We start from the raw sequence: 21,442 nt of genomic DNA on the forward strand, positions 1-21,442 counted from the left end.
CGAGATGTGACCTTTTGTCCTCTGGTTGGATCCTGTATGTGTGTGTATGTATGTGTGCGTGTGTGTGCATTATTAACTATAGACTACAATGGACTAAACATGCATCAATCCAAGCATTTGCTTTGAAGCAACTACAAACTCAATACAGAAACTGAAGTGAAAGTTGATAACCAACTTGTTGAGTTTGTTTTCCTTAATAGCAGTCTTAAAACTGTTATAGCACAAAGTATGTCAGAATTTTTCACGTGTCAAAATATAATTTATTTCTCATATAAATAGCCAATACTTAAAAATTACAACGATCCTTTTCGATTGTTTTGGCTCATTTTCAACACACTTGGTCCTTTTGCCAAAATAACCTGGATGGTCCAGCACAACACCACAGTTCACCTGCAAAAACTTAAATCTTTCCCAAAACAATTCACTTGTGTCAAAATGAAATTCCTTTCTCAATAATATAGCCAGTACCCCCAAAATGGATCATCTCTTTGGCATTGTGGAAGCACTACAAGTCAAAATCAGAGGGCCACTGAAATATATAAAAATCCACCAATGTCCACCTCTCAGTCTTAGCCCAGCCCTTAACTTTTTTTTTGTCTCGCTAAGACAATACCACTGTGTATAAAACTGAGAAAAAAGTAGGATTTTTACAGTAAGTGAGGAAATGGAAAGCCAAAGGCATACTTCTAGTTAAGGCCCAGAGTGGAAGGCCAAGAAAAATCTCAGATAAGCAGAAGCGAAGGACGGTGAGAACAGTCAAACTCAACCCACATACCAGCTCCAAAGACCTACACCATGATCTTGGTTGCAGACGGTGTCACTGCATCGTTCCACTATTCAGTGCACTTTGCACAAGGGGATGCTGTATGGGAGGGTAATGCAGCAGAAGCCTTTTCTGCCCACAGAACCGAGTAACTTGAGGTTTGCTAAAAAAACATTTGGACAAGCCAGCTCCATTTTGGAGGTGCGGTGGACTGGTAAAACTAAAATTGAGTTATTTGGACATAACAAGGGGCGGTATGCACGGCGGATGAGGAACACAGCATTCAAAGACAAACACTTGCTACCCACAGTAACATTTGGTGGTGGTTCCATCATGCTGTGGGGCTGTGTAACCAGTGCAGGTACTGGAAATCTTGTTAAAGTTGAAGGTGGCATGGATTCCAGTCAGTATCAGCACATTCTTGGCAACAGTGTTCAAGAATCAGTGACAAAGTTGAAGTTGCGCCGGGGCTGGATACTTCCAACAAGACAATGACACTAAACACTGCTCAAATTCTACTAAGGCATTCATGCAGAGGAACAAGCTTGGAAACCACCAAACCTGACTCAACTGGAGATGTTTTGGAAAGAATAATGGTCAAAAATACCTTCAACCAGAATCTAGACCCTCAATGGAAGCTATAGGATGTGTTTATTTCGGCAAAAGGATCTACTAAATGTTGATGCCATTTTTTTGTTGGGGTGCCCAAATTTATGCACCAGCCTACTTCTATTATTGCACACTCGAATCCTATAAACTTAATTTCACTTCTTATCTATCACTGTGTTCGTCTGCTATATGATATATTTGACTGAAATGGCTGACCCTAACAACCAGTGATTTCTAAAGGAACATCTTGAAAATTATCAGGGGTGCCCAAACGTTTTCATACCACTGTAGATAGACAGGTAGACATATAGATAGACAAGTAGATAGATGGATAGATATAGATGATGCATATAGACAGATGATTTGACAGTCAAAGTGAAGTCTTCACTTTTGATATACACTCCTCAGTGTCACGCTGATGCGATGCAAACGTCCTGTTTGACTGACAAATGCTTGCCTCCGTGTTTGCAGCTCAAATCAGACGCTGTAGGCGAAGACAAGAGAAGGTAAGATGTCATTTCAAAACGAGAAAATGTCTCTTTTAGGACAGAACAGGAAGTTTGACAGGAAATAAGGTGATTTAAAAATGATAACTTTGTTATTCGCCTGTGAAAAGAGAACAAGGCCGACTGAATGGAGTAAAGTAAACAGCTTCTTCTGTTTTATAAGATGTTGTAGTGTGTCGGTGGGGATTTTCATCCCATCTGTTTTAGTTTTTCCATAGCAAACTTGTCCACATAGGAACAGAAATAGGGTCTTCCCCAGAGTCTTCCCACTAAGTTGGAACATAAAAGTGTCAGAAATATCTTATTAAGATGAAGAATTGAGAGTCAGGGACAAGTAAGGACTGCAGCAATCCAATGCCGTATATGTTGTCATTTATTCCTTTTTTGGATTCAGAGCTGTCCATAAGGTTTACTTTACTTACTTTTAGTATTCCAAATCAATATGTATCTCTTTATCCATGTGGCCTTGCCATACTGTGCTATAAACTGTGGCACACTGGAGTTAATGAGAACTGGAACATGAAAGTAAAAGTTTTTTCCCTCCACAGGATGTTCGACCCTGCAGTACTGCTGCTTCTGCTGCTGGGGGCGATAGAGCTACGTGAGTCTTGCGTGACTGTGACGTCATTGCGAAACTTTACTTATTTGAAGATCTTGTAGCTCCATTATGCTTTGCTATGACAGCCAATCACAACAAGTGTGTGTGTGTTCTTGCTTTACAGGATCATCAGAGGCAGAAATCAGCAGCGGTTTGAATTTCCTTGTGGTTTTTCCAGAGAATGTGGCCTACTTTTACCCCGAAGGCCCTCAGAACCAGGTACAAGTGACTGCTCTGTACCACGACACCCACGTCACTGTGAGGACATCCACCCAAGTTCAGTTTCGGACTATGAGCGCCGCTGAGACTCAGCACTTCTTCTTCTACCATGAAGACGAGCTGGATAAAAAGGAAGTGTCTCACAGATTGGTCCAGGTGAGCAGCAGCAGGGAGATCACGGTGCACGCCCTGAGCGCCAAAGCTGACAGCATCCAGAGTGCTCTGGTTCTACCCACAGACCGACTGGGCACGGAGTACCTCATCCCGCCCATACCCAAAATCCAAGGCACCACTGATCCAGCCGCCATGGTCAGCCCCTATGTGACCGAGCGAGGCCCCTTCAGGCTTATTGTTGTCAACGCAGACAAACAAAACAAGGTCATACTTGAAGGTGACGTCAGCAGAGAGACAGAGCTGGAGCCGTTTTATGTCACCTGGTTTTGGCTGATAGCCGATGACGCCTGGAGGGTCCTGAGGGCTCACCACCCAGCGGTTGTGCTGTTCGGTCACACCTGCGCCATGACGAACGATTGTAGCTGCTCCATGCTCTTCGCCACCCTCCCGCCGGCAGCACAGCGCAAGATGACCTTCCTCATCCCAACGGCGTTCTCCCAGAATCAAACCTCCCTGCTTCTGTCCCAGGAAGAAATGTCCACAGTGGAGGACTTGGCTCCGGATGCCCCTCTGGTGGAGATCAATGGAAGCGTCATCCTCTACCTGCCTGGCATGCTCCTCCCAATCATCCCGGAGGCTGACTTTGCCTCCTGCTATGTCGTCAACACCATTCCTGGCCTGCAGGATTCTGCAGTAATCGTGGTCCAAAAGGACTTTACTGATGGGGTCCACGTTGGCGGATCGACCCCAGAGAATCCCTCATGGGAGCAACTGAAAGGGACGGATCACGTCTCTACCGTTGTGAAGCTGACGTCAGACACTGCTATTTGGCACAGTTCCCACAAAATGGCCGTCTACTACTTGGGAGAGAAGGGTGATGCTCTGTTTGGGAACCCGGCACCTGCCATCAGCCAGACCTCAGGTGAGTCCAAAAGTCAGAATTGTACCATGACTTTTTTCGGACGTTTTGTGTCCTCAACAGATCACAGAGGCTGCGTCCTGTCACCTGACATTCTGGAAGTTGGCCAAGAAGCGGTCGGCTGGCAGGAGTCGGTTAAGTACTGCCGAGACAAGAACCTGCAGCTGGTCAGCTTGTCCACGTTGTCACTGCAGAACTACATCTACACTAAAGTCCAGCAGGTACAAGATGGCAGCCTGACGCGGGCGTGGATTGGTTTGCGACGCAGCTCGCTGACTGGACAGTGGTACTGGCTCAACAAGGCACCAGTCACCGACACCAATTGGAAGGGGGCAGAGCCCAACAACGCACAGGGTGGCCAGTGTGGGACCATGAGCCTAGAACCGGGTCAGGACTTTAGCTGGATTGAGGAAGACTGTTGTAAACCAATCCGTCCCATCTGCTACCGCGGCCCGGTTCTCTTCCCTGTGCAGTAGACCTCATTCTAACTTGTGCTGTTATGCTCACATTAATATCAATATGGTAGTGATAGGAGTGTGTGTATGTGTGTGTCTAAAAATGAAATTAGAATTTAAAGTCAGGTAAAATCTTTATTGGACTTTGTCAAAGCGTGTGAGGTTTGGGGTTTCCACTTTTTACTTCCACCAGAACACTCTGGTCCGCATTAGCCACATCCCAATCCCCATCAGCAAGATGGCCTTTGACCCCAGAGACAGAAACAGCAGCAGTAAGAGAGGGGATGGTACCCCAGCCTCAGATGGGAGGATCTGGGGGGGCAGCACGTAGAGTGTAGCCTTGTCTTTTCCCAGCGGGTTGGAGGCGCTGCAGGTGATCTGCTGTCCGGGTTCTATGCCTGGCAGCTGGCTGATGGTGAGGTAGCTGGTGGTGTCGCCCTGATTCATGGCTGTAGACCCTTCCAGAAGGCGGTCCAGGCTGAGCCATTGGACATCAGGCAGTGGTGAGCCCTGGACGGAGCACAAAGCTGTGTACCCAAGATGCTCGCTGCCCTCCACTCTCATAGACGTGATGCTGGGAGCAGCTGTAGCAAACACAGAAACACTGAGGGACGGCGCCATCTTCAAGTGGACGTTGGGTCTTTAAGACTCACCCTCCACTCTCAGCAGGGTGCCCATCTTGTCCTCAATGCTCACGTCTTCCCGTCCCTCGACCTCAACACCGCAGTAGTAGCGGCCACTGTCCTGCAGGGTGGCGCCATTGATGCGTAGCGACAGATCGTGCTCGTGTGGGTCCCCCTCCAGCCGGTACCGTTGGTCTTGCTGTGGCCTGGGCTCGCAGGCGGGGGCCCCCACTTGACTGGTGCAGCCGTAGACGACCTCGCTATGTCCTTGGCGCCACAGCACCCGCACAGAGGAATGCTGTGAATGCGGTGGGTGGCTGAAGGTGCAGGGCAGCACCACAGGGTAGCCCTCCATAGCCCGCACCTCCGGCTGCACACGCACGAACCAACCGCCATCTTTGGAGCCTGTATACATATATAAATCAATCACTGCATCTTTTATCAATGTCATTCCCTTAACAAAGTCATTAGACGTTTCATTCATTCATTCATTCATTTTCTACCACTTTTCCTCACGAGGGTCGCGGGGGTGCTGGAGCCTATCCCAGCTGTCTTTGGGCGAGAGGCGGGGTACACCCTGGACTGGCGGCCAGCCAATCACAGGGCACATATAGACAAACAACCATTCACACTCACATTCATACCTATGGACAATTTGCAGTGGCCAATTAACCTAGCATGTTTTTGGAATGTGGGAGGAAACCGGAGTACCCGGAGAAAACCCACGCATGCACGGGGAGAACATGCAAACTCCACACAGAGATAGCCGAGGGTGGGAATTGAACCCTAGTCTCTAGTCTAGCTGTGAATACTTATTTAGCTTTGGTCAAAATGTTGGAAGCACACCCTATTAATCTCACTAGTACTTTTAAGTGTCAACAACAAAGTGTGTTTAGTTCAGCTCACCCCTGCTAGCAGCAAATAACAACAGAACGCACAAGACGACCTCCATGATGGACCAGTGTGTGTTTTGTGTGTGTGTGTGTGTGTGTGTCTTTCCATTGTGACTTTTGTTTTGAGGAAGCTTTGTCTGCATGAAACATCGCCACAAGACAAATAAAGGTCAAAGGTAAGAGGAAGTTGTGTTGACTAACTGCATGATTCTGGAGGTCTGTTTAACAGTTAGCTTGACACTTTATAGAGCATTTTCATAGGCTCCAGTGTGTGTGTGTGTGTGTGTATGTACTTGCAAAAAAACATTCAGTGCCATGTGACCAGTTTCCTTCCTTGTTAACTTTTTGCATTGGACTTGGCTCAACATGACAGTTTGTGTTCTTGTGGTTCTGAGCGCTGTCATCGCAGGTGAGTTTTGCTTCTGGTTCTGGACCCCTATTGGCCCTGTTGGTGGTCTCTTTAAAGGGTCCATGTCCTACATTTACAACTTTGTGTATGTTTTTGTATGTGTTGTACTCATGTTTTACATGAGGTAGAAGTGCCTTATCACGAGAGAGGTGTTTTAAACTAATCCTTAATTTGATTTTTATTGCACTCCCAAATTTAGTGAATGGACACTTCACAAGATTTCTACAATATCTCGTGAATTAAACATGTAGGAAGTCCATATACTGTATGACAACTTGTCGGTTGGACTGTGACAAAATGTGGTTCAGACTGTCCCCACTGCCATTAATTCTTGTTTAGATTTAAAAAGCTGCCCAAGGTTGGCATCAAACACGAATCCTTTGCCTTGCAATGGAGCAGCATGTCCAATTACACCAGTGGTTCTCAATGGTTTTCTGCCATGCCCCCCCCCCCCCCCCCGATTTGAAATACTGCTGCAGATTATATTAACAGATAATGATGATTTATTTATCTGTACTGTACAGACTGAACTCGAAACTGAAAACAGGGAAATGTTACAAAATGGCGGGAAGTGGCGCATACAAGGGTATTCAAGAGTCAAATTGCATGCTGAGTGCAACAATTTCACACATGTTGGCAGGTCTGCACTAAGCTTTTCATGCCCCCCCCCCCCCCTCGCACCGCAGTTCACCACACCTATTTGAGAGGCACTTCATTACACCAACAGAGATTGACTGCCAAGTGGAGGAATTCTGCTATTTTATTCTCGAGCTAGTCACAGAGTATCGAACTGACGTAATGCTGCATGCACGTGTCACGGCAACGAGGCACATTCTTTGCACATGGCATATGAAATTGTTTTTTCAGATGTAAGAATCTCAGCCAGATTTTTTGGTTTGTTTTTTTTTTGGAGCTAAAGACCTACCTCACAGTCACTGTGCTCTTGCCACTTCTAGGGGGGTATTTTTAGTTGTTTAGTGGACCAAAGCAAAGCTAGTCATTGGAGCCCTCCACATTGTTCTTTTTATTTTTTTACATTTTTATAAATTGCAAGTATGCAATTTAGGCCGCTTTTGAAATGTGTTTTTCAAAGATTTTAAATATTAATGTTATTATTAATCTCCAATATTTATCCAATGATATCCAATATCCAATTCAAGCATGCAGTAGAGTATTGATCATGTAGAAAACATGGCCGCCCTGTTGGATTGTACAGGAGTTCTCTCAGCCGACGAGTTGAGCATGAGCGTCTCCAAGGAGGTGGTGGCGTGGCGAGGACAAGACGCAATCCTTGGATGCTCCTTCACTCATCGTGAGCAGGAGCACTACGGCGGCACCATCGATGTCCAGTGGCGGGCCAGGCAATCCAGTGTGAAGCCGTTCTTTGAATGTTCCTTCAAAAACATCTCCTCAGTGGCGCCTGGGGATTGCTCTGCAGCATGGTTCTCACTGCATGGTGACCCGCGACAGGGGGTGCTGTCGCTTCTCATCCGTGGGGTCAAGCTGATGGATGAGGGCATGTACTTCTGCTGCGTAAAGCTGGATGGGCAGCTGACCCAGATGAAGGAGCTGAAGTTAAAAGTCTTAGGTGAAAACTGAAATAAACATGAAGAAGTAGTTTAAACTAGCCATTGGCTTATGTTCATTGTTTTCTTGGTTGTCCCCAGCAAAGCCGGAAATCCTGAGCTTGTCATTCGTCAACAACAGCGCCCCTCAGAGGCTGCAGTGTACCATAGAGGGCAACCCTCTGCCCAACATCACCTGGCTGTCCGCCTCTAGAGGTCTCCTAGTGCAGCAAGTGCATACCTCTAAAACAGGTTTGTACCAGCTGACCAGCTGGGTACCCTACGATGGGGAGGACCGGGTCACATGCAAGGCGGAGAGTCAAGTAGGTTGGGACGAGCGGGCCCACCCCCCATCAAACTCTCTGACCATTGCTCTGATAGCTGCAAGTGTTGCTGTTTTTCTGCTGCTGGCCATTGGTGGCGTCGTCCTCCTGCTGAGGCTCAGAGGTGAGCGATTAAAGGGTGTGGACATGTGACTTGGCCACTCAACTTCATGTTTTCATTTCTCCACAGCTCCCAAACAACAATCTACGATTCATGAAAATACTCCAACAGGTGAGTAGTTATCACTTTTGTACCCCTTCATGAATAAAAGAAAGAGGAGAGACCACACCGAGTTCCCACCCTGGAGCCAAGACCTGAAGGACCTGACTTGCAGGCAAGCGCCTGATGGTTGTGAGTGTGAGGTCGATAAGGTTGCTGTATCGGACAGTCGCGGTGAAAAGAGAGCTGATCTGGAAGGCAAAGCTCTCAATTAACTGGCCGATCAATGTTCCCACCCTAACTAAGGGTCATGAGCTTTGGGTCGTCACCGAAAGAACGAGATTGCGGATACAAAATGAGTTTCCTCTGTGGGGTAGCTGGACTCACCCTCAGAGGTAGCTTCGGCATATAGTCCGGATGCCTCCCAGACACCTTCCTGGTGAGGTGTTCTGGGCATGCCCAGCCGGGAGAAGGCCTCGGGGCAGACCTAGGACACGCTGGAGTAATTATCTCTCACAGCTGACCTGCGAATGCCTTGGTGTCCAACCGGTGGAGCTGGAGGTGGTGGCCGGGGACTGGATAGTCTGGGCTTCCCCCATAGGCCAGACCTGGATGAGCGGATATTCATGTGTTAAATGATGCCAAAGTGTCAAATAATGAGGTTTGCGCATTTGGAAGTGAGCCCTGAAAGAGGTTTGGGATGGCTCAAAATGCTTGGTTTCAAAGGGCGTTGCAATGCTGATCCTTTGTGATGTCACAGAGGGGCGGGATACCTAATGGGCATGGCTGTAGGCGCTATACGCTCTCTGCTCTCCCCCAAGTTCTGCTTCACCCGTGGATGTCACGGTTCGGCTTCATTGCTTTACGGTTCGACCCCAGGATGCAGAGAACAGGACCAAGTGCAGGTAAATAATATTTATTCTGTGCATTAACAGCAACAGAAGAACAAAGCAACTCAGGTAGCTGACGGACAAACAATAATGATCCAACAAAGGGGAGATGCACACACCTGAACTAAATAGGAGGACAAATTAGGGACAGGTGTGGGTAACCATGGCAACTAAGGCAAACGGGGCAAAAGAGGAAGTCCAATACAAAACCAGAGTGTTCAAAAGGGGAAACCAAAGCCCAGACAGGGAACATAAACAAACTGTCACGCACGAACCCACACAGGGCGTGACAGTACACCCCCCTCAAGGACGGATCCTAGACGTCCAAAACCGTTAGCAGTCAAAGAGGGATGGGTGGTGGGGGGACCGGAGGTGGGTCGCCGATGGGACCCTTCTGGGGGCCGGCCGGGGCGGCAGGCCCGGCGGAGCCAGCAAGACCCCTCCAAGTGATGGAGGGAATGGTTGGGTCGGTAAACACCCTCCGGGGGGCGCCCTCGACCAAGCATGAGGTAGGCATCCTCAGGGGGGCGCCCTGGGTGCAGAACCAGGGCTCCGGCAGGGAGTGTAAAAACAGGAGGCGTCCGGCCCTGACGCGGCGACGGCGAAGATGCAGGCGTCCGGCCCTGACGCGGCGACGGCGAAGATGCAGGCGTCCGGCCCTGACGCGGCGACGGCGAAGATGCAGGCGTCCAAGCCAGAGCCTCTTCATCTGCTCCAGAAAGCCCTGCTCCTCGTCTTGCAGGTGGAGTGGGCTGTGCCTCCTCACTCCCCCTGCAGGTGGCGCCATCCCCCCTCTCCATAGGCGGGCTGGGCTGTGCTTCCAGCATAGCCCAGCAGGTGGTACTAGCCCCCCCTCTCGAAGGCGGATCCCAGACGTCGTCATCCGAGGGAGCCGAAACCAGGGTAGGGAGGAGGGAGGCTTGGAGGAGGGTCACTGGCTCCTCCAGGTCAGCAGTCCCGGCCACAGCCACTTGTTTGGGCTTGAAGCTGCGCGACTTGGGCACGGGCGGGATCAGGGACGCCGCGCAGCTTGGCATGGGAGCCGGGTCTTGAGAACCCCTCGGGCTGCGCGGCTTGGGCACAGGCGGCATCCGGGACACCACGCAGCTTGGCACGGGAGCCGGGTCTTGGGAACCCCAGGGGCTGCGCGGCTTGGGCACTGGAGGAATCTGTGAGGCCACGCAGCTTGGCACGGGAGCCGGGTCTTGGGAACACCTGGGGCTGCGTGGCTTGGGAACTGGAGGAATCTGTGAGGCCACGCAGCTTGGCATGGGAGCCGGGTCTTGGGAACCCCAGGGGCTGCGTGGCTTGGGAACTGGAGGAATCTGTGAGGCCACGCAGCTTGGCACGGGAGCCGGGTCTTGGGAACACCTGGGGCTGCGTGGCTTGGGAACTAGAGGAATCTGTGAGGCCACGCAGCTTGGCACGGGAGCCGGGTCTTGGAAACCCCTGGAGCTGCGTGGCTTGGGAACTGGAGGAATCTGTGAGGCCACGCAGCTTGGCACGGGAGCCGGGTCTTGGAAACCCCTGGGGCTGCGTGGCTTGGGAACTGGAGGAATCTGTGAGGTCACGCAGCTTGGCACGGGAGCCGGGTCTTGGGAACACCTGGGGCTGCGTGGCTTGGGAACTAGAGGAATCTGTGAGGCCACGCAGCTTGGCACGGGAGCCGGGTCTTGGAAACACCTGGGGCTGCGTGGCTTGGGGACTGGAGGAATCTGTGAGGCCACGCAGCTTGGCACGGGAGCCGGGTCTTGGAAACCCCTGGGGCTGCGTGGCTTGGGAACTGGAGGAATCCGGGGAGCCTCGTCACTTGCCACGGGAGCCGTCGGGGAACGCACGACGGGCTGCGACTCGGCAACAGCGAGAGGGTAGTGCTGTGCAGTGGCGTGATATGGCGAGGCGGAAGAGGGCGGCCACACCTCTTGGCGACGTACCGTGCGTCGGCGACGCCGCCGCGTCGGAGGGTGTGCAGCGGGTACTGGGAACACCGATGCCATGGGCACTAGGGTGCCGTCCGGCCCCCACACCATGGTCTCCAGTTCCTGTGTCGTGTACCTTGCACATTCCTGCTCCATCGCCTTGAAAAACTGCCGGGTACATTCGTCGAGCTCCGCGAGACCGTCGTCGGGCTCGTCGAAGCCGGCAGGGCGTGAAGGCGGGTGTACCTCGACTTGGCGCGGAGGGGAAGACGAGCTAGGCGTCGCTCTGTGGCGCCGCGGCTTGCGTCGGCGTCGCGAAGGGTTTGGAGCGTCGTCGGTGGGTCCGGGATACAGCCACGCCGTAGCGACGAACGTGTCGTCCGGACCGCGCACCAAGTCCTCCATCTCCCATGGCGGTCTCGCCATCTCATCATCCTCCATGGCCTTGAGGAGCTGCCAGGTCCAAAAATCGCTCTCCGCGAGGTCGTCGTCTCTTGGTTGGATCATTCTGTCACGGTTCGGCTTCATTGCTTTACGGTTCGACCCCAGGATGCAGAGAACAGGACCAAGTGCAGGTAAATAATATTTATTCTGTGCATTAACAGCAACAGAAGAACAAAGCAACTCAGGTAGCTGACGGACAAACAATAATGATCCAACAAAGGGGAGATGCACACACCTGAACTAAATAGGAGGACAAATTAGGGACAGGTGTGGGTAACCATGGCAACTAAGGCAAACGGGGCAAAAGAGGAAGTCCAATACAAAACCAGAGTGTTCAAAAGGGGAAACCAAAGCCCAGACAGGGAACATAAACAAACTGTCACGCACGAACCCACACAGGGCGTGACAGTGGATGGAATAAATTAAAACAGACTGTTTTGTCGGGAAGCACAAATCTAAGGAAATACTGCTGGAATAGGTGTACATTCTGAAAGGTGTTGATTCTGAAACACGAACAGAAAGTTTTCTGTGCGGGTTATTGTGTGTAGTTGCTCTATAGGAGTCCACAACTCATACAAAGGGTCAAAAAATGAGCATAATAGCTCCCCTGAGAAGGTTCTATTGCTACTTAAAAGAACATGCACATCTTGTAGACTCAATGCGTGTGTATGTGTAGAAGAGGATCGTCCACTGCACTGCTCACATCGTCCAGCTGAGGATACTGTTGAGCTTCAGCCAGTTTACGCCACTGTTGTACTTCCTGCTTCAAGTGAGTGCCTTCTCTACAGGAAGATATAACAAAGTAATTATGTAATAATATAGTGACTGTGTTCTTGCAGGTGAAGTGGTCACACGCACACCAGGTGAACCATCCTTGGCGTCGTCCATGTCATCATGGTCTTTCCATCATTTTGTTGTATTGTTCCAGGTTTAAAACAAAAGTGTAACTTTGTCCTTTCAGACATTTTGTACTCAACAGTGAGCCTGCATTAGTCTTCATCCTGCCATGACAGCAATGACAACACCACAAAGTGAGGTCCTTCGAGAAGCCAGTGTGTAAAATTAAAAGGTTGCTAATGGAGTTGGCGTTCTAACATGGTGACAGCACACACACATGCTTTCAAACCAGTCAAATCTGCATCATATTTGTATCAAAGATTTGAAATACATGCATTTCGTCATAAGAATTGACATACTCTGTTGAATACAAATACAGTCATGTGATGTTTATTTTTAACAATATATTCTCAAATAAGATACATTTGACCAAAAAATAAGTGATGTTTTATGTATTTATGTTCTTCAGCTTTGTTGGAGCCTCCACCAGCTGACTGGAGGCAAAGGTCATTGTGATTACACACACACACACCAAATATCTTTACAAATACTTCCTTCCTTGTTAGCATCCTACTAGCTAACAAATAAAATGACAAACTGAATGAAGTTGACCCACCACCTCTCTCAAAACTGTGGTCAAATAGTCATTTTTAGTGCTTAAAAGTGAAAGACCATTTACCAAGCTCACGCTTGGGCCGCCTTGTGCAGCATCAAGTGTACCTAATGTTGTGGCCAATCAATGCAGGTCTGTGCAACTTTAGATACAAACCAAAATAGAGGCAAGCTGAAGAAAACCTAATAAAGTGAATGCATTGTGACAAACGTCATGTAGTTTTAAACTTACCAATTGCACGTTGTGAAGCACTCTTCTGTGGCTGCAGCGCGTCGCTGTGTGCGACTGGCCAATCACAGAGCGTGAAGAGTGAATACATAACGACAATTTTCTTTAAACACGAATTCACGAATACGGATAATGACGAAATGACGAAATGTACTCGTTTCAAAAATGCATAATCCGACCCGAACACTAGCTCATTCCTAATATTGTCACGTTTCCTTTTTACATGGGCTTTTGTTGTGAAAGACATTACCGGAAGTGTTCGCGTCATTTGTGATTGGGCTGTGAAATGCGTCCACAGAAGTGGACTGGGCGTACATTTAGGCGCGTACACTCGAGCTTGTCCAATCGGCAAGTCTTTTTCCTGAGCTTCTTCTTCATATCAACTTTATTATTAGTCCAAAGTTGAGAGTCGTCTTGTCCGAAGCCGCCATGTCTCACAATGTTATCACCGCCAGCTCCACCACGACTTCCGCCTCTGACGGCGTCGTCAACCTGGGCTACAGCAGGACCATCCCGGGTCTGCTCAAACTGGCCCAGATGGTGAGACACTGCAGTCATGTGTTTGGTAATGAAGACGATAACTATGATTATGATGGCTCTAGCTAGCATTAGCATTAATATCACCCTCACAACAACAAGAGGTAGCATCCTGTGGGTGTGGTTCTGTCTGTCCCTCACTCTCTCACACACATACACTGTAGCTATGGGTAACATTAGCGGTTTTGAATGTATCAACTACCAACAGTGTATGCATTTCTACACAACTTTACTGCCAGTGCAGTGTGATAAAGTACGAGGCTTTTATCAGTAAGTTACGACGGAGTATTAGGGCCATATTGAGGAAAAAACATTTTGAGATTTTGGTAATAAAGTCGTACATTTACAAGAAAATTTCGTAGAATAAAGTCGCAAATTTAGAATTTGAGACCGCGTTTTTGCGGGGTATTCATCAGTCATGTGACGTAATACAAGTTCACGTGCTAGCTAGCTAGAGATATCACATAGTGCAGGAGTGGCCAAAGAGTCAGAGATCAAAAAACACATTTTTTCCTGTGTTACTGCAAAGAGCCACATCATACATATGAAACCTCATTCCTTCCTCACACACATACCTTTACTCTTTGCCTTTACTTGTTACTTAGCCAGATGTATTGGTTGATGTGAGGTGAAGTGTCACTGAAGATTAGTAGCTTTAAAATGTGCTAAAGACGGCTGACACAACTCTGGTTTTCATTTAACTGTGCATTTTTTCCCTGCCATTTTGAGATCGAATTTGAAGATATTTTCTCAAAACACAGCGATCCGACTGGGAAACTTTGTGCTATTTTCATCCAAGGCGTATGTTAGCAAAAATACCATAATAAACTCCAGCAAAGTGCACACTACCATAATGAACTCAAATACTGTAATGAACTCAACGTCAACATGTTTCATGCCTTCATAAAAGCCGCACGAAAACTGGCAGAGAGATACGACTTTGCCAACTTTTATGTAGAGCAGGGGTCTCAAACTTAATTTACTTGGAGGCCACTGGAGCTTGGGTCTGGGTGAGACTGGGTCGCATCAGGTTTTCAAAAAAAAAAACGCATTTATTAAAAACAGAAAAATGAATAAACTTTGCTTGGTTCCGATTTTCTACAAGAAAAGCTCTGATAAAACATTCCACTGTTCTCAAATATCTTTTTATTTTTCTACACAAAATAAGATGAAAAATAAATAAACAAATCAAGAATAAAGAAAATCAATCAATCAGTAATAAATAAATATAATAATTTTAATAATAATATTGCACAACTGCAGGGTCTTGAGACACATGCTAACTCGCAAACTAGAGAGCTAGCGACCTAAACGGTAAGTTATTTCCTTTAAACTTAAAAAGCCAAAAACTTACCACTTCCACACGGATAGGGAGGATAACTATTAACAGTTATTTAACCTTTAACATGAACATTAATCAAACGTAATAATTTTTTCTGGGTACATGATACCATACAGCATCAATATCAAACTTGCGCGGGCCGCACTATCATTAAACTTTCATATCAAGGCGGGGGCCTGAACTAGGCCGCGTGTTTGAGACCTCTGATGTAGAGTAACTGCTGTGGTCCCTAGGTGGCGCTGCTCATCACCTTCCTGTGCGTCCACTGTGTGCGAGGGTGGCCCAACTGGGCGGCCTTCCAATTCCTTCATGTGGTCTCTGCGTGGTTCCTGGTGGTCCTGCTGGTCTTCTTCCTCATGCACCTTTTCCGACTGCAGGCCAAGATGCCGTGCATCAACTGGCCTCTCACAGTAAGTGACGCTCCTCTGCGACTCCCGGTCATACAACCCCGACGCTTCATGTTGTCTTTCCTGCAGGAATTCTTCCACTACGCCATAGGGACTGTCCTCATCTTCATTGCCTCCATCGTGGCCGCAGTGCTGGCCGGAGGAGTATCAGCTCTGGTGGTGGCATCGGTATGCTTGCTCTTCTTTGTTTTGTTGCCTTCCACACACTTGTGGAAAAACTGGCAGTGAGACCTCTGCCTCAGCTCACACATGGAGTATGTAGTGCCACTGTTGTTAATGAGTTATCATGCGAAGCCCTGACTTATTGTCGGGACGATGCACCTGATAACTGATTGGCTGAAGTATGTTTTTGTGTTTTGTCAGGTGTTTGGCTTCATCACAACCTTCCTGATGGTCGTCAGCTTGTTGACGTCTTACAGCGTGTCCTGTGGCCCCCAGCAGACTGGTATGTTCATTGGGACATAGGCAAACTATCTGAGACTATGTTAGTAAGAATCCTGCAGCTAACATGCTAAGTGTGCTTTACTGAACCATGCAGTAGAAGTCACATGACCATGATTGTCACATGTTTTTCTGCACGCAGGTGCGGCTATGTAATGGCTCATGGTCATTTGGGAAGAGGATGGCTTCAACTGCCCCTGGCTCACATTTCTGCCTCGCAACACGCTAACAGCTGAATACATTTGGCTGACAATTGGGGTTGCAGGTATGAGGAGGTGATCCAGGAGCAGCGTCGTTTAAGAAAAAAAAGATTGCGAAATGTTGGCGTTGCGTCACAGAGTCACGTTCACGTCTTTGCTAAAAACAATGCCTACTTCCATCTTTGCCTTTGCTTACAAGCCTTCTACTTGACTTGATGTTGACAGAAGAGCTCCCCGCCCTGTTTGTGCCATTACAACTTCGCCAATATTGCTAACTTTCACTTCTACCTGCTGGTGCTCACTTCTTGCTGCAGATTCTCTTCCTGCTTGCACACACTTTAGACTATTTCCGTGTAGGACAAAGTCATGCACCACACACATGCATGTCTCTAGCATGCTGCTATGTTGGAGGAAGTGTTAGCGTGCTAACATAGCAAACAGATGCACTTAGAAACATCCAGTCTTCTTCTTTAAGTTATATTTTGTGTCATATTTTATATTGTATTTCTATTTAAGATTGTAAATGCCTGGTCAGAAAATGAACAACTGTTGACTCTCGAATGAGCAACATCTGTAATCTGTGCCAATCAATCTGTCCCCGACGGGTCACATGCACACGCAGCCTGTTGTCATGGCAACACACGGGCCGGCGTGCACGGTGCTAGTCCTACCACCATTTCAACTTTACCACCGAGATGTTTACACAAGAGCACATTTATGCTCATTCAGCAACAACTCCATTCAACATCCGAGCATGAAAGCACACAATCAAGCAGACTGTTAGCAAATTGTTAGAATTCACCGACAACTTCTACATTATTATGTATAATTTCTATTTGTACACAACATGCTAATGCTAACCTGCTGTGCTGTGTCTCACTTGGTGTACTTGCGTATTTAAACCAGTCTTTTGGGTGCATAAGAGCTTTTAAACTGAGAAGTACGGCAAAATACAGTGCACTGTCAGGACCTGGATGTCACACTCAAAATTGTGAGTGTGCACTGATGGACCACTCAGGTACAAAGGACTGGGCCAGCTCTCTGTATTTCGGGTATTGGAGCCTGCAGGCTGGTCCCTGTAGGCCACTCAAAGCAGGTGTTGAGATCAGCCTCCTCTGGATGTCAGCAGGGTGTCAAACGCCTCCCACGCCTGTTAATGGCAGCTTTCCTCTTAGCGATCTGGGTACTTGGTAGTCACCAGGGGTGTAGGGTAATGACTTGGAACACATGTAGGAACCATTGAGAGTGTGTCCATGGATCTGAAGAACCATTAAAAGTTATTGTTGCGCACAGGAACGACTTCACTTTTTATAGTCATCAAGAACTTACCAACATTTTTGATTGTCAACTACTGTGCTTTAGAATTGCTAAGTTTTATTTCGGGAATCAGAAAGGACAGTGTAAAAATACGACACCACACTCAGCAAAAAGAGATTGTATGTGGGTAAATGTTAAAAAGCACAAACATTTTGACTAAAACAAAGGTGCTTATGGTGACTCGAGGGAAGAAATAGTCCACCAAGAGTTTGAATATCGTCGGAAAAGGCGGCGATGTTGATTTTGGGGATGATTGGCTGGGATTCCGCTCTCCGGGATTCTGGGAGGCAGTTGGAGTGAGGAGGCAGCTTCATCCGATGCGATTGAGCAACAGCACTTGGTAGCACAAAGCGCTGTTTTTGCCGTTCCTTGACCTCAAAACCCGATGCAGTCATTTCCTGTAAGTGTACAATGACGGTAATGGATTTGGGACAGCACTGCGCCGTCAAAACATACACGCTACTGTATGTACACAGGCTGGGTCTCAATGTCAGAGCACTTCAATAAGTATACTGTCCTGCCTACACTGTGTACTTGGATCACACTCATCATTTTGAGTGCAACAGCCGGGTACTGACAGTGTGCTGGATTTTGGTCTGACTTAAGCACTCAAAAGGCTAAGTGTGCTTCTCAGTGTCAATGTACTTAAGCACTCAAAACACTGAGTGTGCCTCTCAGTGTCAATGTACTTAAGCACTGAAAAGACTAAGTGTGCTTCTAAGTGTGTAGGTACTTACACACTCAAAAGGCTAAGTGTGTTTCTCGGTGTGAATGTACTTAACCCGTAGATGCATAAGTGGGTCAAAAATGACCCGGTCAGGTTGTTTTCTTGAAATATCTTCGTAATGAAAATTTATCATTTCATATTCCAGGTATTCCTCAAAAAACATGTTTTTGATATCATGCCATTCACATTTTTTAATAATAATAATAATAATAATAATACATTTTATTTCAAAGCGCCTTTCAGAACAGGTCGCTGTACAGAAGATATAAAAACACCAATATAAAATACAAGATAAAAGAGAACAAACAATGAATAAGAACATACAATAAATAAGGGGGGGGGGGGACCATGTGATGCAGTTAGAGGGAGTAAGCTTGTTTGAACAGATGAGTTTTAAGTTTGGATTTGAAGATGGGAAGGGTGGCAGAGTTACGAAGGTCAGGTGGCAATGAGTTCCAGAGTTTGGGAGCAGAGTGGCTGAAAGCTCTGCTCCCCATAGTGCTAAGGCGTGCAGAGGGTACAGTGAGACTAACTTACCTTTTATACATTTTAAGAAATTTTTGTTTTTGTGTTACTATCCCAACCTTCCATAAGTGGGTCAAAAATGACCTGCATGCATTTTCTATGGAATCCAATAGGAACCTTTGATTCTTATCAACTTTGGCTGTCAGGAATAAATTAACTGTAGACCACACAGACTATATTAGAAGTGTCACCCGTCAGGAATATTATTTTACACATAAAGTGCTAATACAACAAGTATTATCTTCATATAATATTGTGTATGTGTCTTTCATGACTGTTAGTATTAGCAACAAATTAGCCTACTTTATAACTAGCTGATACTAGCTGGCTAACATTACTATATGTATTGTTGGGTATTACTCTTTTGTTTCCTCATCCATGCCTTGGCTGCTAGATACACAGCTGAAATGGTCCTACAGATGCTGGATGATGGAGAGGCAGTAACGGGGTTGGACTATGAGTAAGAAATGTCTGATGACCCAGACTTTTGTCCAGGTCGCAAGCCAAGTATGGCCTAAAGATGCACGCATCCCCTATGCAATAGATGGTATAGTTTCCACTGGGAGACAACCATGGGGAGCAGTTCAGAATAATTTGGGGAAAACATTGTCCAGCAGTTGTGTAGTAAAGAGAAACAGCTGTCAGATGTGGCCAAATAACAAAGATCACAAAGTCAGCCATAGGTGTGGGAAATGCAATATACCTGTGTGCAATGATCACAGACAGAAACGGGTAGTTTGTCTGAACTGCATGCAGAGATGAGACAAGTGGAAACACACAATGGATTCTCACATTTTCTATTGTTGTACGGGGTCATTTTCTTTTTCAAAGATGTAAAAAAGTGAAAAATTAAGATGTTTCTAACATGAAATCATTCTTGCGTGGTCCTAAATATAATACTAAATATCATACAAGTGGTTATTCCTAACCAAAATTGGCATAAAAACGCATTGACTCTAGTATGGGTCATTTTTGACCCACTTATGGAAGAGTGTAGGGTCCAGTCACTCGTGCATCTAAGGGTTAAATAAAGACTTAAGCACGCAAGTGCACCAATTGAGACACAGTAGGTCAACTGGTTTGACCGGTGCATGCTAAAGGCAAACATGAGCAATATGTTAATTAGACATGCAAAAGATGCCTCTACTGGTTTTTGTTGTAAAATGTGCTGTTGATTGTATCATGATGACAATTGTAAGATGAAGATGAATAAGAACACATCTTCATCGTTACCTGTAAGAAAGATCAAACATTGCCTCTGTGTGAATTATGTTCATCACATTAATTGTTTTGTATTAGGGCTGTGCGGTGGTCTAGTGGTTAGCGTGCAGACCTCACAGCTAGGAGACCAGAGTTCAATCCCACCCTCTGCGTTTGCATGTTCTCCCCGTGCATGCATGGTTAATTGGCGACTCCAAATTGTCCATAGGTATGAATGCGAGTGTGAATGGTTGTTTGTCTATATGTGCCCTGTGATTGGCTGGCGACCAGTCCAGAGTGTACCCTGCCTCTCGCACGAAGACAGCTGGGATAGGCTCCAGCACTCCCCGTGAGGATAAGTGGTAGTCAATGAATGAATGTTTTGTGTTACAAGAGGTCATCTGACAGACTTGTCTTAGTCCTTCCCCCACATTTAAGTGCCTTATGTGCCGCTTTTTTGAGCCAGCTATCACGTAGCTACATGCTAACATGCTGTCTTATATTGTTTTATATTTTACATTGGAACCGTGTTATGTGTTGTCCTTTCAAGCAGCCTAGCACCAAACTCAACACTCAAAAATGTCAAAAATAAAAACAATCTCAATCACGTGACAAGACATCCGCATTAGATGACGTCACGAGGCAGACTCCGAGCTTCGCTGAGAGACAGTTCAACAGCTCGGGCCAGCTTCGGTGGATAAAGACTCGAGAGCTTTTTGTGTATGTGTGTGTGCGCATGTGTGTGCGTGCGAGTTTATGTGTCTATTAAGCGCGCACTGAAGTCTTAATTTCGTCCAAAAAGACAAAAGCAGTGCTCAACAGTATATGAGTGGTCCTTGTCCACCACTAGATGGCAGTGTTGCTCTCTAACAACATCCTGTCTTGAAAATAACACCGATAGCACACACAGTAGGCATGTAATGTAATGTAATGCTAGTGTTGATCGCTTGACCTTTGCAGATTTATGGCACTATGAAGGGAGTCGGATCTTAAGGAGTCATTTTAAACTCATTTCAGCTTTTTTAATCAAGGAACCAATCGCTGGTAGTTGGAAGATGGTACGACAGGTATCACAATAATTCAAACTTACATCCCACCAATATTCAGAATAGTGAATTACTGTATTCTGAAATATTGATTCTAATTTCAATTTGGCGTGTATTTTCACGACAAACATTCCATAAGGTGGTGCTATAATCACATGCTTTGACAGATTACTATTTTGATTTTTTTTTCCTTCTGAAAAACTTGTGCCAAAATAAAGTCTACACAGGCTACCAATAACATCCGTGCATTCCACTTCTGTGGAAAAGCATGTGATTGCCATTTTCCGATAAATGCTTTTCAAAGCCGATCACAAAACTAATCACCTGTGCTTGTATGATTGCAGCCTGCAAAGAACATTGTGAGAGCTTAGTGCCGTGCCCTAATGTCTTGGTTAGTGTCCCCTGCTTTGTGGAACTTGTATGCCATCTGTGAGAATAACGTAAAGTCAGCATCCTGCAACACAGGGATTGTAGCATGTTAAAAACTTTAATACAAAATTTGAGGAACTGACACTTGACGAAGTATTGGTGAGTTTTTGAGGCTCATGGTGTATCACAGTCAGTCTAAACGCAGCTAGCTTTTCCCTGTAGTAGATGCCCATTAGACAAATAT

General features: G+C 46.7%; 4 protein-coding genes across 7 annotated transcripts; 3 read left to right on the forward strand and 1 right to left on the reverse strand.

Annotated features, from left to right (window-relative positions):
* The first annotated feature begins 1,795 nt into the window (after positions 1–1,795).
* On the forward strand, positions 1,796–4,707 carry LOC131105718 (uncharacterized). The gene is made up of 4 exons (XM_058054126.1): positions 1,796–1,878; positions 2,427–2,479; positions 2,601–3,731; positions 3,792–4,707. Exons 1-4 carry the CDS (start codon positions 1,796–1,798, stop codon positions 4,202–4,204), a joined length of 1,680 nt encoding a protein of 559 aa, XP_057910109.1. The 3' UTR covers positions 4,205–4,707.
* On the reverse strand, positions 4,305–5,795 carry si:dkey-11p23.7 (V-set and Ig domain-containing protein). The gene is made up of 3 exons (XM_058052859.1): positions 5,713–5,795; positions 4,837–5,211; positions 4,305–4,767 (listed from the first exon to the last, which is right to left on the reverse strand). Exons 1-3 carry the CDS (start codon positions 5,756–5,758, stop codon positions 4,364–4,366), a joined length of 825 nt encoding a protein of 274 aa, XP_057908842.1. The 5' UTR covers positions 5,759–5,795; the 3' UTR covers positions 4,305–4,363.
* LOC131105099 (sialic acid-binding Ig-like lectin 15) lies at positions 4,815–13,152 on the forward strand. Of its 4 annotated transcripts, none has more exons than XR_009119877.1 (8): positions 5,968–6,108; positions 7,325–7,696; positions 7,776–8,120; positions 8,187–8,228; positions 12,086–12,178; positions 12,249–12,272; positions 12,371–12,507; positions 12,716–13,152. XR_009119877.1 is itself a non-coding variant. In XM_058052857.1 (8 exons), exons 1-7 carry the CDS (start codon positions 6,066–6,068, stop codon positions 12,400–12,402), a joined length of 951 nt encoding a protein of 316 aa, XP_057908840.1. In that variant the 5' UTR covers positions 5,968–6,065; the 3' UTR covers positions 12,403–12,440; positions 12,716–13,152. The 4 variants fall into 4 exon arrangements, 3 of the variants coding, with proteins under 3 accessions (XP_057908841.1, XP_057908840.1, XP_057908839.1); XM_058052857.1 differs by having other exon boundaries at positions 12,371–12,440; XM_058052858.1 differs by lacking the exon at positions 5,968–6,108 and adding an exon at positions 4,815–5,875 and having other exon boundaries at positions 12,371–13,152.
* A 201-nt stretch (positions 13,153–13,353) lies between these two features.
* Positions 13,354–20,420, forward strand: cmtm7 (CKLF-like MARVEL transmembrane domain containing 7). Its single transcript, XM_058052861.1, has 5 exons — positions 13,354–13,627; positions 15,200–15,376; positions 15,443–15,541; positions 15,737–15,818; positions 15,957–20,420. The coding sequence occupies exons 1-5, from the start codon at positions 13,517–13,519 to the stop codon at positions 15,968–15,970; spliced, it is 483 nt and encodes a 160-aa protein (XP_057908844.1). The 5' UTR covers positions 13,354–13,516; the 3' UTR covers positions 15,971–20,420.
* Positions 20,421–21,442: the final 1,022 nt, after the last annotated feature.

The sequence above is a fragment of the Doryrhamphus excisus genome, chromosome 17, assembly GCF_030265055.1.
Source record: "Doryrhamphus excisus isolate RoL2022-K1 chromosome 17, RoL_Dexc_1.0, whole genome shotgun sequence".
NCBI classification, from domain to species: Eukaryota; Metazoa; Chordata; class Actinopteri; order Syngnathiformes; family Syngnathidae; genus Doryrhamphus; species Doryrhamphus excisus.